The 14537-nt window shown below is 41.5% G+C and overlaps 1 protein-coding gene across 1 annotated transcript; it reads right to left on the reverse strand.

Annotated features, from left to right (window-relative positions):
- Positions 1-7115: 7115 nt before the first annotated feature.
- On the reverse strand, positions 7116-14515 carry MIS18A (MIS18 kinetochore protein A). Its single transcript, XM_079972103.1, has 5 exons — positions 14227-14515; positions 13424-13490; positions 11225-11347; positions 8826-8919; positions 7116-7895 (listed from the first exon to the last, which is right to left on the reverse strand). Exons 1-5 carry the CDS (start codon positions 14417-14419, stop codon positions 7815-7817), a joined length of 558 nt encoding a protein of 185 aa, XP_079828229.1. The 5' UTR covers positions 14420-14515; the 3' UTR covers positions 7116-7814.
- Between the last annotated feature and the right edge of the window lie 22 nt (positions 14516-14537).

Consider the following 14537-nt stretch of genomic DNA (forward strand, 5'->3'; position numbering starts at 1 on the left):
GCAATGAAACAAACAAGCAAGACCCGCACCCTTCAAATTCCCTGCAGTTTTGTTTGTTTTTAAATCTTTATGATTTAAAAAACAGGTCAAGTATGTAGCCTTAAAACAGTGAAGAATATACTGTAGTGTGAAAGCAAAAGAGGAAGGTTAGAGGGCAGGTTACACCACCATGTGGTAGAAGTGAGAATATAACAAAATACAGTACTCAAATATGAATTTGATATTTTATGGGACACATCAAAATTCATTGTAAAGTAAAAACTAATCTGATCTACTTCCAAATCTGTCAGAATATGGCAACTTGCTTCTCCCTTTCCTCTTCCCAAAATAACTCCACGTGGAGGGCATTATTGTGAATGGATTTGAAGTCTTCATGGCCTCCCTCATCATGTTTTCCAGTGAATCTTAAAAACAGCCTTTCATGATGACAGATTTACTTATATTACCACCTGCAGTGTGTTTCCTCCCACAAGGTAATAGCAAAAATAATCCCACACTTATATTAGTCATATGAAGTTAACCTGAGCTAGGAAAAACGGGACGCACACTGACAGTGCAATCCCACACATATTTACTTGGAAGTAAGTCCAGATGTCTTCAGTGGGGCTTGATCCTTAGTAAGCATGATTAGAATTGCAGACTAAGGATGGCATTTTTGACATACACCCCACTACTCCATTTGCTCAAATTAGGGTTTAGTTCTAACTTTTAGTCCTACCTTTTAAAGTTTTTTCCTATGCTGAAAAGTTCAAATGTTAAAAGGTATCTTGATAAGTTTCTAAACAAAAACATTGACAGCACTTATTTGGTGATATGTCCCAGCGAATGCAGTAAACACACACAAGATTAGAATTGCGAACAAGAGGGTTCAGCAGCATAACAAAGAATGTTTGAATTGCTCTCTCCAAGCACAATGCTAATTGAAGTTAATGCAGAAACTTCTGGGCTTTCATTGAACTAAGTTTTATTGAAGTAAATAATGGACAGAAGTGGCTGGACATGTGCTGTCTCTGGGCTTGGAAGATAAGACTCATAATTCAATTACAGTGGTACCTTGGGTTACAGACACTTCAGGTTACAGACTCTGCTAACCTGGAAGTAGTACCTCAGGTTAAGAACTTTACCTCAGGATGAGAACAGAAATCGTGTGGTGGTGGCGCGGTGGCAGCGGGAGACCCCATTAGCTAAAGTGGTACCTCAAGTTAAGAACAGTTTCAGGTTAAGAATGGACCTCCAGAACGAATTAAATTCTTAACCAGAGGTACCACTGTACAAGGATACTGGTTCAGCGTAATGAAGAATTGTCAGATATTTTATCATTACAGTGTTTATGTTTTCATGAGAAATTGTATGTAAGCATTTAGTCACTCAGCTTCTGTTCTAACAAGTTGAATCACTAGTTCTAAAAATAATAATTCATACAACTTCCCCCTCTTTCTTACAGCTATAAGCTTAAAGTTCCCTAAGAGGAGGAACTCATGTTTTGAACTGTTATCAGAGGGAGTCTCTAACAGGCACACCTGCTTGACTGGAAAGCACAAAGAAGTGGGAAAACATTTTGGGCTGAGGAAACAATTATGGGAGACATAACAAGCTGACAAAATATGCCTTTGCACTCTTGGGGGGGGGGGTTATCTCAACAAAGTATTTTCCCTAATGCAAGTATTTGTGGCTGTGGAATTGAACTTCTATTCTCTCTCCTTGCACACCCTCTAAATCTGTTCTGGGTTTTTGTCCCAACCCTCCATAGTAGATTTGGGGAAAGCATGGCGGCACACAGGGAGGTGAGGGGAAATTCCATTGTGCAACAATTAAGGCAAGAGTGGGCTGCACTCAGGTAAAGTATATTTTAAAAATGGCTACTATGCCTATTGAGCGCTTTCCTGTGCTGTGCTATATGGAATTGAGCGATAACTCAGTGTGTTCTTACCAGTGCTTGGTCAGCTTCAGAGCGAGCCCTGTGCCACCAGCGCTCATCTTCATCCAGCCTGTTTCATAGTCCAGAGCTCCTCAGAGTACCAAGGAGGTGCTTGAGCTCCAAAACGCCAGAGAGGATTGTCAGTTTGCATTTCTTAGTACAGAAAGTATTGATCTGATGTGTAGACATCTTTCCTATTCTACTTAATTCAAGAGGGTTCTGGAAGCTTCTCTGTGTGAAAGAAACAAGCAGGTTTGTGATGTCTGGGTTATTTGTTCAGAGAAGCTGAGTGCAGTTGGCTTAAATTGCTCCGGTTCTCTCTTCTGTCAAGGTCAGGGTGACTATAATAATAGGCCAGAAGGAGCCTGGGTTTCACTTTCTCTTTCTACTCTATTCCTTCTGGTATGGTATTCTGTACATAGTGGGTTGTGGGTGGCATTGTGGTCTAAACCAGAGCCTCTTGGGCTTGCCGATCGCAAGGTCGGCAGTTCGAGTCTCCACGACAGGGTGAGCTCCCGTTGCTCAGTCCCAGCTCCTGCCAACCTAGCAGTTTGAAAGCACGCCAGTGCAAGTAGATAAATAGGTACCACTGTGGTGGGAAGGTTAAAAGGCATTTTTGTGCGCTCAGGTTTCTGTCACGGTGTTCTGTTGCACCAGAAGCGGTTTAGTCATGCTGACCACATGACCCGGAAAGCTGTGTGGACAATTGCTGGCTCCTTTGGCCTGAAAGTGAAATGAGCACCACAACCCCAGTCACCTTTGACTGGACTTAACCATCCAGGGGTTCTTTGCCTTTACCTCTGTAGATAGAATGCTTAGGGTTAAGGTTTTAGACTTATTGTAAGTTTAAGTTCAGTCTGCTGCAACTGGATTTATTATGGACAGTGCCAATCCTGAATGTATTGGATTTGTGATCATTATGCTCATTTGCCTTCAGTAGCAGTAAAGCTCAGCCGGACGAAATACAATTAACTCTGGTATATTTTTTGGGGAATATTGCAACATGCTTAAGTTTTTACTCCACTAACTATACATTGGAATCTGCTCCGGATCAATATTGAGTAGAATTCCATGACAATAATATCAACCACTTGTTTCATCTTGCCATTCCATAGTGAGACCAGGGCCTCAATAGGGTTTTATGTTGGATCTTTTGCTTCTAGGACTAGTGGGTGTTTTAATTCAGCCAAGGATTTTAGTTAATAGGGGATTTTTTATTTTGCAAGCATTTAAATGAACTCACAGGATTTAAAGGAACAGTAGGCCATCTTATTTGTATCTTCTCAACAAGAGCAATTTGCTCTCTATACTCAATTTGCAAAACAATTAGAACTTTGTACTTGCTTACAAATTCATTATTCCACATCCTTCCTCAATGCTCTAACAAGCAAATGTGTGAGGAACTGCACAATGAGTGTGATCTCACTTAAGAATGTGCAAAGCAGTACCTTATTCCATAACCTTCCAATGTCATTGCATGCCACAGCATCACATCTGCTTTTACTAATGACTTTAATAAAGCCATTAATTAAAGCAGAAAACTAGTCAGGTTAGTATTTGCATGCAATTTGCAGACTGAAATGAAAACCCCACTTCCTGTAATATAATCTGAAGATCACTAGCCAATCAAAATAAAAGCATAGATTAAAATAAAAGCACAAATAACGGAACTGTGTTCCATCTAGAAACAGCAATTTTGGCTGCAAAGGTTTAAAACAAACTCAGGGTAGACAGTTCAGTAGGGTAGATGAAGACAGGGTGCATTATTCTGGCCCCATATGCACTATAAACTGAAATCAGTATCATGCCACTTTAAACAGTGAATTCTGAGAACCATACTTTGTTAAGGGTGTTAAAAGCTGGTTGGAGACCCCCATTCCCCTCACAGGCCTACAATTCCCATTTTCCCAGGAATACGGATTGTTAATCAGGCAGGTTCCTTCGCTATACTCTCTTTGGCACCTGCTTAAAACATTTTTGTTTAGGGAATCCTGGATGTTGACATGTTTTAATCTCTTTACAGTGGTACATCAGGTTAAGAACTTAATTCGTTCCGGAGGTCCATTCTTAACCTGAAACTGTTGTTAATCTGAGTTACCACTTTAGCTAATGAGGCCTCCTGCTGCCCCCACCGCACGATTTCTGTTCTCATCCCGAAGCAGAGGTACTATTTCTGGGTTAGCGGTGTCTGTAACCTGAAGCATCTGTAACCCGAGGTACCACTGTAGTCTGTTAACTTTAATTATCTTTTAAATATTTTAATTACAGTACTTGTTTTTAACTTTTTTAATTGATAATTTTAATATTTCTTGTTATTGGCTTGGGGGGGTTATTGCCATCAAGTGGTATATACACTTTGTTAAATAATGATTATTTTAGCTGTACAGTGGTACCTCAGATTACAGACGCTTCAGGTTACAGATTCTGCTAACCCAGAAATAGTACCTCAGGTGAAGAACTTTGCTTCAGGATGAGAACAGAAATTGCCCGGCAGTGGGAGGCCCCATTAGCTAAAGTGGTACCTCAGGTTAAGAACAGTTTCAGGTTAAGAACAAACCTCCAGAACGAATTAAGTTCTTAACCCGAGGTACCAGTGTAATGATGAAGTAGGGGGGAAAGGTGCTAAATTAGATTAAGGATTTAATGTAAATCTGGGCTTGCCCTTTACCATGGAAGGTTTCCATTCCCCACTCATATGGCTCCTGTGTATGTTACCTATAGTAAGTTTTCTACAGACACATAGGGTCATCTATTGAATCTTCATGTGACTCTTTATCCTTCTAATGCACATGAAACACCTACAAAATTGTAAATGGCATCATTATTTTTTAAAAGTCCAGCAGATGCTGCAGGAACAGGGTAAGTAGCAAGGACACAGCCTTGCACCCCTTCTACATGTGCAGGGAACTAATGTCACTTGAGAGTAGAAGATAATGCTCACTTAATGAAGACATGATGATACTACCCATTGAGATTTTGTTATCTAACATTACCGTATGCTACTTTTATTTATAATCACCCTGCATTATCTGCATGGCTCACAAGTAAAACAATTAAAAATTTCATCAGCTCAAAGATATTTAAATCAGATTTTGAGAAATATACTGCAAAATCAAACACTGTTACATATGTCAGACTTCAGCCACTGCCAGGCTTCAACCTTATTTACTTAGAACATCCATGCATACTGTCAGGGACTCAGCGGGAGCGCAGGGAGGAGATGGAGAGCGAGGGGGAGCAATCCGAGGGCAGCGTAGGAGATGACAGCAGCCCGATAGATTCCATGAGCCTCTCCAGCGAATCGGAAGATTCACAGAAGGGGGCGCCGATGGGCAGGGCAAGGGGGGACCCAAGGGGGACACCCCAGAAGCAAGGGGCCAGCGGGGACTCCCAGAGCAGCAGTTGGAAATCAGGACCAGCTTCCTGGCTGGGGGGAGGAGTCCCAGGGGGGAGGAGTCCCAGGTATCAGAGCCCACATATGCACCACCAGCGAGAGAAGATGAGTCAGGGTTGGCCACGCCTCCATCGGAGAGCGAGGGAACGGTCAAGAGGAAAGTTGCAGGCTGGGCGCGCGCGCCAAGTTCAAATGTACAGGCGAGCGGCACAGAAGGTAGCCCGGATAGGGAACCAGGTCCTAAAGCCCGCCGGAAGGAGGGGGAAGAATCATCAGGGTCAGCGTCAGAGGAATCCAGAAAGGATGAAACCCTAGCGGGCAGGAGGGCCCAGAGGAGAAAGGAACTTAGGAAGAGGTGGAGCAAAGCGAGAGTGTTAAACTGGTGTGGAAGGGGCGGAGACTCAGACGGGACTACGCCGGTCTAAGGTCGAGACGTAGAGCTGCGCGCTGCGGCTTTAAAATGGAAACTGAACCCCAATAAAGACTTTTGTACATAACTACAGCCTAGCGTTGGTCCTCTGTGAGCTGGGACCTGGAGGCAGCTCTGACACATACGTTTCAACAGGACATGTTGAAGAAAGGATACTGCTGGCTTGCATTTACTAGTGGCGTCTTTGAAAGAGATGTATATTTATCCAGTTTCTTATCTGCATTTTAGAAGTATATTCATATATTCTAAAACATTACAGCTCTACAGTACAATCCTCTAAATGTCTATTGGCAAGTAAGTCCCACTCATGTTCAGTAAATCAGTCCTAATAGTCCATATTAAAAAGCTGTATCAAGATGCCAAATGTAGAAAAAGATCAGCAATGGCAGCCCAGTTTTCAGCTTTCATTTGGGTGAATGGAAAGCTGTTATTTCAAAATTTGTTTTGAGATTGCAATAAAAATTTGTGTTTTACATTTGCATCTGAGAAACCAGCTACCCTTGTTATCTGATCCAAATCAGCATCTTCTTACATTGGAGAAAACATCCGATGGTCATAAACATGATCAGGAAAACTTACAAGCATCTGGACTACATGTTAGTGGTACAAAAAACAGTAACAGGCACAGCAATGAGTTGTGGTAGAGGGGGGGGGGGAATCACCCAAAACTAGGCTGAGTTCTTGCCAAGTCCTGCCCCCCATCTCCTACACCCAATCCCAAATTGTTCAGAAGGGTTCCTCCCGGATTGTCTGGTTATACTTTTTGGGAAGAGGTGATTACAGGGGAGGCAAGGGACAGGAAACTCTCAATCTGCAAATTTCCGTAACTTAATGATGCCAATTACCTTCAGTTTTATTCACATGCCAAGATAGAAATCCTACCAAATTAACTTGAAAATAAATGGCAATGTTTGCTTGAGCTTCCAGCTTCATTACAGCTAGAATTACTACTATATATAAGCATCTATTTTATAAAAGCCTTTTCTTGGTGAACAGTGCCTGTTTTCCATTTTTTTAAAGAAAGAGAAAATAAGGATGAAACAGCATGATGTGCTGCAATTAGATGTGAACAGAATGTGCTGCAGCATAATGAAAACTCTGTGATGACTAATGGCACCTAGGTTATTTGGAATATGAAAGGCATTCAAGTTTGGCAAACGGCATGAAGCTTCAATTTGGAGGACGAGGTGATTAAGAATGAGCACAAAGACCTGCAATAAAACACTTTTACTGAACAGTTTTAAATTCCAGTTCAGCTGTAGAAATTTTTTAATGAAACGTTTACAGCACTATTTACATTTATTCAAGTGTCACAGTACTAGGAATCAAATCTCTCTAAATAACTTGTACACAATACAGTTATAAAACTGAAGCAGAGTTCTATCATATTTTATTATTTTATTTACAAAAAAGACAATACAGTCAAAGTATCACTTGCTCCTTTTTTACTTTTGAAATTCTCATCAGGCCACTGCTAGCATCTTCTGTGAAATTTAAACCTAATTCTTGGAAGGCTGGAGTATAAACATTAACAATTAAATCATTTAAACAAGCTAACAAGTTCCACAGATGTAGGTTCAGCCAACACGGCTCATTATATCAGTACCCACAACTAACAGAAGACTAAACAGCTGCTACTATAAATGAAAGTGTTATTCCATTGATCTATTAAGCAGCTAACACACTACTGCTGCCATTCTTCTTCAGAAAAAGCAGGTTAGCCACACTTGCTCCTAATCTGCCAAAAGCAATGTGAAAAATCATAAAAGAAATATAAATCAAAATATAAAACCAAAAAAGGTACAAGAGAATATTGATAACAATATTTGCATTTCAGTGATTTAGAAAAGATGAGAGTAAAAAAAGATTCTTTAAAAAAAAACAACAACATTCACGACCAGAATTTCCAAAGGATGACTGGCTTTCCAGAAGTATTCTCCTTCCTCAGGTGTCTGCATTTACAAGCTCTAGGACACTGGGAAACACTTGTTTTTAACCAGACAACTCCAGCAGTGATTCAACATACTTCAAACTCAAGTGTCAATATTATTAGTAATATCAATAATAATTATTCAGCTAATGTTGTGAAGAGATGCAAAACTTGATTCAACTACAGATAATCGTTGCTCCAATGCCTTCAAAATCGTTTCTGCCTGTTAAGTAAGGGGGGGGGGATGGGGCGAGAAACATTTTAGTTTACATTATATGTTAATTATAAGTTGTGTCCCAAATTCATGGACCCACAAGTGAATTACAAGCCAGTATACAGTGGTGCCCCGCAAGACGAATGCCTCGCAAGACGAAAAACCCGCTAGACGAAAGGGTTTTCCGTTTTTCGAGGTGCTTCGCAAGACGAATTTCCCTATGGGCTTGCTTTGCAAGACGAAAATGTCTTGCGAGTCTTTTCCCTCCCCCTCCCCTTTTTCTAAGCCGCTTAGCCGCTAAGAGCACTAATCCGCTAAGCCGCTAATAGGGATGCTTCGCAAGACGAAAAAACCGCTAGACGAAGAGACTCGCGGAACAGATTATTTTCGTCTTGCGAGGCACCACTGTACCTGACGCTCATCCTGCTTCCTCAATATGTCATGAGTGGGATCACAGAAGACAGGAATGGATGTCACCCTCCCCCATATGGTAGAGATCATAGAATCATAGAGTTGGAACGGACTGCAAGAGTCATCTAGTCCAACCCTTTGCAATGCAGGAATCCTGCCCACAGCCATCCCTGGGTGGACTTGAACCACCAACCTTCTGGTTGACTGGCATGATCAGAGGATGACAGCATGCTCTGTCTGTTTGGGGCTGTATTTGCACATTGATCTCCAGCCAGAACTACATGGAGAACTCAGCAGCTGCATGCATATTTCAACACATCTGCATCCCCAGTTGCAAATTGCCATTATTTTCTCATATAGGAGTACAAAAAGAATCTCATGTCTCTTTTCTCCCCCGTTTCCCTTAACAAGATCTACTGACATGATTACTGTATTTCTTAAGAAGAGGGATTTTAAGAAGGAACCATCATCACACCATCTTTCACATCTGAAAAAAGTAAAACATAAAACATAAAATAACCATCTTACCCTTCCTAGTGACTCTTCTAAACTAGCTCGACTTTCAAGCGTTAGAGGCTCTTCATCAATTTCAGCTTTTTGTTCCGAGGACCCTAGGGTATAACTTGGACATTGTACAGTTATAAGTAACATCACAATCACAATCAATAAATGTGTGAGCATTTATTAACTGAAGAATCATTTACCAGTGACAGCGGTCATGACTGTAATACTCAGTACAGTGGTACCTCTGGTTACGTACTTAATTCGTTCCAGAGGTCCATTCTTAACCTGAAACTGTTCTTAACCTGAAGCACCACTTTAGCTAATGGGGGCCTCTTGCTGCTGCTGCACAATTTCTGTTCTCATCCTGAAGCAAAGTTCTTAACCCGAGGTACTATTTCTGGGTTAGCGGAGTCTGTAACCTGAAGAGTATGTAACCTGAAGCGTATGTAACCCGACGTAACACTGTAATTGAAATGCACACATTATTTACAGGCTGGTTGGCCCCTTCCCACTATTTTGTTTTAAGTAATGAGAGCCTGCATTATAAGTAGAGCCTGCCAGGTTACCTGGGTGAAGGTCCACTTGAGAATGTAGGGCTATGTACGTAAGGCAGGTGATGAAATTCCAGAGAGATGTATGACAAGTGATGATCTGCAGCAACATGTTCTGGTGCATCCCCAATCCCTAACAGGAATGTTCCTCTTCAGCCTCAAGGTCAGGCCAGCTCAGAACAGATGTCTTACAGAATGTATGAGCGGCAGGTTTCAGGAGGGGGATGAAGAATGAAATGACATCTTTCTCAACCTTATGCAACTCTATGGCCCTGTACAGGCCCTGAGATTGGCTTCAGAGCCTTTGCTCTCTGGTTCCTGATTAAGGACCATGAGATTAGTAGGTACCTGGGACAGGGCATTTTTAGTGGTAGCCCTGTATCTTTGAACACCTCTCCTCACATGGCCCCTTCACAGGTGATTTTAAAGAGAATTTTAAGAACATTTATGTTCTCCTTGATATTTCCTTGATAATTTTATGATAGATTCATGTTTTAATCCTTACTTTACTGGTATAATTTGTAATACTGGTATCTGGTGTAGTTAACTCACAACTTGTGTGCACAGTTAACTTGCACGATTGCAGCTTTATGCGCTTGGCGGATGGCCAGCGGCAAACCCATGAATTAAACGCTCACAAGGCAGAAAGCTTAAAAATTATTTCCAGGCTCTGGGAGGCTCTCACAAGATCTTGGATGTTCCTATGAGATCTTGCAAGAGCCCACACAACAGCCTGCCTGAACCCAGTAACCTTGTGGGGGCAATGACCCATTTGGCGCGCCAGGTTCTGGAAAGGTAGGGAAGCTTGCGTGGGATATTCCAGGGTCGGTCTGACTAGGTGTCATTTTGCCTTTACATACAATCCATGAAATGTAACCCCTACACATCTTGCAAGTCATCTATATTTATTTTATTGACTTTTCCTAGCTGCCTTAGGAAGATTTCACCCCAAAGATATTACCCTAAAGATATCAATGCATTAAATAATTAAATTAAAAAGGACAGCAATTAGAACTTTACAAGTGCAATGTCTAAAATTAAAACCAATTGAACAAAATGGTCAGTTCTTGAAAACACCAAAATAACTTAATGATGCATTGCAATACTTATTACTGTGCTCCCATGCTATGCTTGTATTAATTTGCATAATACTTGAATTTTGAGCAATGCAGATTATTTATTTACAAATTTATAATCTGCACTTTCATTAAAAAAATTACAACGTGGAGCACAACATATCAAGAATAGTAACAAAGAGATCAATAAATCCTGATGGATTTAAAAAGAAAATGCATGTTGTGAAGACAAGCCTAAATGAAAAAGTTTTCAAAATACATCTGAAGGAAGAGATGAGATCACAATCCTCTATCACAGTTAGATCACAATCCTCTATTTGTAGTTACCCAAGCACGCATTCAAGGATAATTTTTCAATGGTTGCTAAGGAAATTATAGTAATTGGATATGTTTCAGAGAACACAATGCACACTATTATCTCTGTGTTAGAAAATGCTACTTGTAAGCAATTGTCAATGAAGTCTCATCTCTGGAAATGACGGGTATTTATTGCACAGAATAATGGTTAAACTTAAAGGATTGGGGGGGTGGTAGTGGGGAAAGAAAGGAAGAAATTGATGTTTTCCTCATTGTTATCTAGCTGAATGCAAACAAAAACGAAGGCCAGTTTTGATTCATTTTTTCCTTCCATGGAGGAACAGAAAAATATTTGCGCTACTGTTCCTCCCCTCCCCGCAAAAAACTTTACGCACATCAGAAATAACCTGGAGTATTGAGGAAGTTGTCCAGTTTTAAGAGTATTTAAATAATCAATTATCATCAGAAGAAAGGCAAACAGAACTATTGCTTTGCTTACCTTTCAAGAGCATCAACATTTAAGCAAAATAAATCTCGTTTATAATCCAGATGTCTCGGAGTGCATCTGTAAATGCTTCCAAGGGTCATGTTGCACCCAGTGCAAAACAAGGTTTCAAGCATGCTGTAAAGCAAAGCATCACTTAGAAAATATGTAACATCATTTTAACACGTTCATGTTGTAATTCGGAACACAGCAATGTACCACTTCCAGTACAAATTAAACAAATGGCATAAAACAATTAGTGGAAAGTTGTTTTTTTACATATATTTTAAATAAAAAGGATTTATCCTGTCCTCCTTCTGAGGAGCTTCTAGCAGCAATGTACCACTTCCAGTATTAAACAAATGGCATAAAACAATTAGTGGAAAGTTGTTTTTTTACACATATTTTAAATAAAAAGGATTTATCCTGTCCTCCTCCTGAGGAGCTTCTAGCAGCATACCTGGCTTTCCTGCCCACTCCTAGTTATTGTCACTAAACATCAGGAAGAACTTTCTGACAGTAAGAGCTGTTGAATGGTCTCCCTCAGGAGGTTGCAGACTCTCCTTCATTGGAAGTTTTAAAGCAGAAGTTGGATGGCTATCTGTCATGGATGCTTTAGTTGAGATTCCTACATTGCAGGGGGTTGGACTAGACCCTCAGGGTCCCTTTCCAACTCTACAATTCTATGATTCACAACACTCCTCTAGGTTGGTCTGTGTCTTAATGCCTGGCTCCAAAATCACCAACTGGTATTCACAGCCAAGTAGGGATTTTGTGGCAATGCAGTCAAGATATGAATTTATTCTGAAACAGTTATTGCAATTAGACAGAATTATTTTATATACTTTGTTGTATTAATCTGGTTTGAAAAACCTAATACCATTGCAACCTTTTTTCCGGTTCTCTCCTTTGCTCTTCAACTTAATTAGATCATAAAGCAAAGACAGCCTAGAGTGTGACTGTGAGTGGGTGACCTTCCTTTACAAGGAAGGCCAAGAGATTACCACAGGTGTCAGAAGCAGCTGTGCATGTGAAGGCCACTTCAGGATAAAGAAGACACAACAACCAAGCAAGTCTGGGAAAAGGCAGTCAGGCAAAATGTAACACTATGTGATGCTTTGTAATACAATGCCAGGCACCCTGGAGACAGCCAGCTTGGGGCCTATTTGAGAGTTAACAGATAAGGCAGAAGAGCTGAACTGTCTTGGTTTGTACAGGGGCCCCTTGTTTATGGTCTCAAGAGGGATAAACAAGACCAGGCATCCATGTTAGACAGGACAGCCAAAGGTGTCAGAGGGATCAACCTGAAGCGGGTTGGGAACCCACTATTAGAACCTTCTTATGCTTCTTGGGTGCTACCCAGCAGAGTCCCCAGCCATGGTCTGATCACCCAGACCTTCGTGCTTTTGATAATAGCTGATTCCACCACATTCAAGTCCTTGCTGGGTACTCCAACCACTGCATTACATTTTAAGAATCAGTCCTTCCGAAGCACTGATTATGACTCAATGAAAAGGCCTGTTGACAACACATTCTTTATTTATGAATAAATGTTAAAGGCAAGTTGTGTATATTTATCTGACTGAAAGCAATATTTTAAAAATGGTTTTCCCAGGACTTTTTTTAAGGACTTGGTCAAAAAGGTGCAAATTCCCATGTACTGCATTCATGCAAGTGCGCAAAAAAACAAAACAACTATTCAGAGTGATGGTTAGCAGATGTGAACCAAACTCTTAAACCAGTTTTAGTCTTAGTCAATAAGCACAAGCAATGTAGCTTGAATGTTCAAACAGATTCAAAACTGTGTGGAAATTACTTTTCTTGGAACACTTGTAAATATTTTAAGAAGTGACAACTCAGTAGCAAGCACTGAAGATCATTAACCTATGTATTTTTATTATGTATGCACACACTTCCCAAGGAATGTCTCCTAAAAAATCCTGAAAACACTAACATAATAAGATATACATCCCACACTTCCTCAAAGATTCAGTATGAGTAACAAGCTTAAAACAGATGGCTTCAAAAAAACAAAAAAAAAACCCTGCTCTAAAGTGGCTTCCTATTCCCCTTCCTAACAAAAATGAGTCCAAACATATTGTCTATTAGCCCATATGGATACTTTTAGGGCAAACCTTTTTTTTTACTTTCTTCTTTAGCATAAAGCTTTATTGTGTGACACATCTGTTTCACTTTAGGATTTTCACAACTTACCAGCCATATTCGCCTGCTCGGCTTGAAAGTTTTTGTTCCTTGTCCACTGAAACATTGAGCGTAACATCTGAAAATCAAAAGATGTAAGATCAGTAGAAAAGTAGTCTCCCATAAGTACTCCCAGCCCAATTATGCTATTTATCGCCAACACAGAAAGGGAAAACGCTGAAGTGGGTTGGCAAAAACCTCTGTCCCAACTAAGGGGCACAATAATGCCCACATGCTTTGGTCAACCGGGTGGCAAGGAATAAGTTTAATGCATATTCCAAAACACTTTGGAAATTAAAAAGTGGCATATACGTCACTAGCACTAGAACTGAGTCCCATGAATTATCTTTGGCTGCAAGTTTAAGCACATTTACCTGGGCGAAAACCCCACTGAAAATAACTGGACACACACACAAATATAGGATGGCAACGTTAGCACTGCAGAATATTTCCCCCGTTCTCTCTTTTTAAGTGTTTTGCTGTTCCTTCTGCAACTTCACCATATTCACTTTCTTTTATTGCAATGCCTTTGCTTTAAATGCCTTTGCTTTCAAGTCGCCCAGATAATTTCAAGTGATGGCGCAGCCTAAAACTGCCTCAAGAAGGGAGACTTGGGTCCTAAGACCTACGTAAAGCACACGAGAAGGGCGCGAACAAAGCCAAGAGAGGAGCCACTGAATGCTGGTTTATGGGGGGGGGGGGGGAGGACGAGCGCGCGAATATTTGCCCGCGCGAGGGAAAGCCGCGGTGCGGGCGGGCGCAGAGCGTTTCCCAGGTGATTAGCCGCGCGGGCGGGCGGGCGCCTCGTCGCTCACTCCTCAGCAAGATGCAGTTGGTGTCCTCGTCGTTGAACTCCCAGCCGAGCGTGTCTCCTACGGGCCGCTTGCAGCCAGCGCACAGGAACACCATGGGCAGCTCCTCGGACCCCGCTTCCTCTCCGGGCCCCGGGCTGCCAGGGGACGCCTCCGTCAACGGGAGAGAGCTGTCTTCCCCCGGGTGCGCCGCCATTCTCTTTCAAAGCCGCCCGCGCCGCGCCCCCTCCCCTCCGCTCCAGCGCCGGAAATAACAGATGCAACGCGGTGCCGCTCTAGCGCGCAAAGCGAGCCCTTCTCTTTTGCCTCTCCCA

The sequence above is a fragment of the Podarcis cretensis genome, assembly GCF_951804945.1.
Source record: "Podarcis cretensis genome assembly, chromosome: 4".
In the NCBI taxonomy this organism is placed as follows: Eukaryota; Metazoa; Chordata; class Lepidosauria; order Squamata; family Lacertidae; genus Podarcis; species Podarcis cretensis.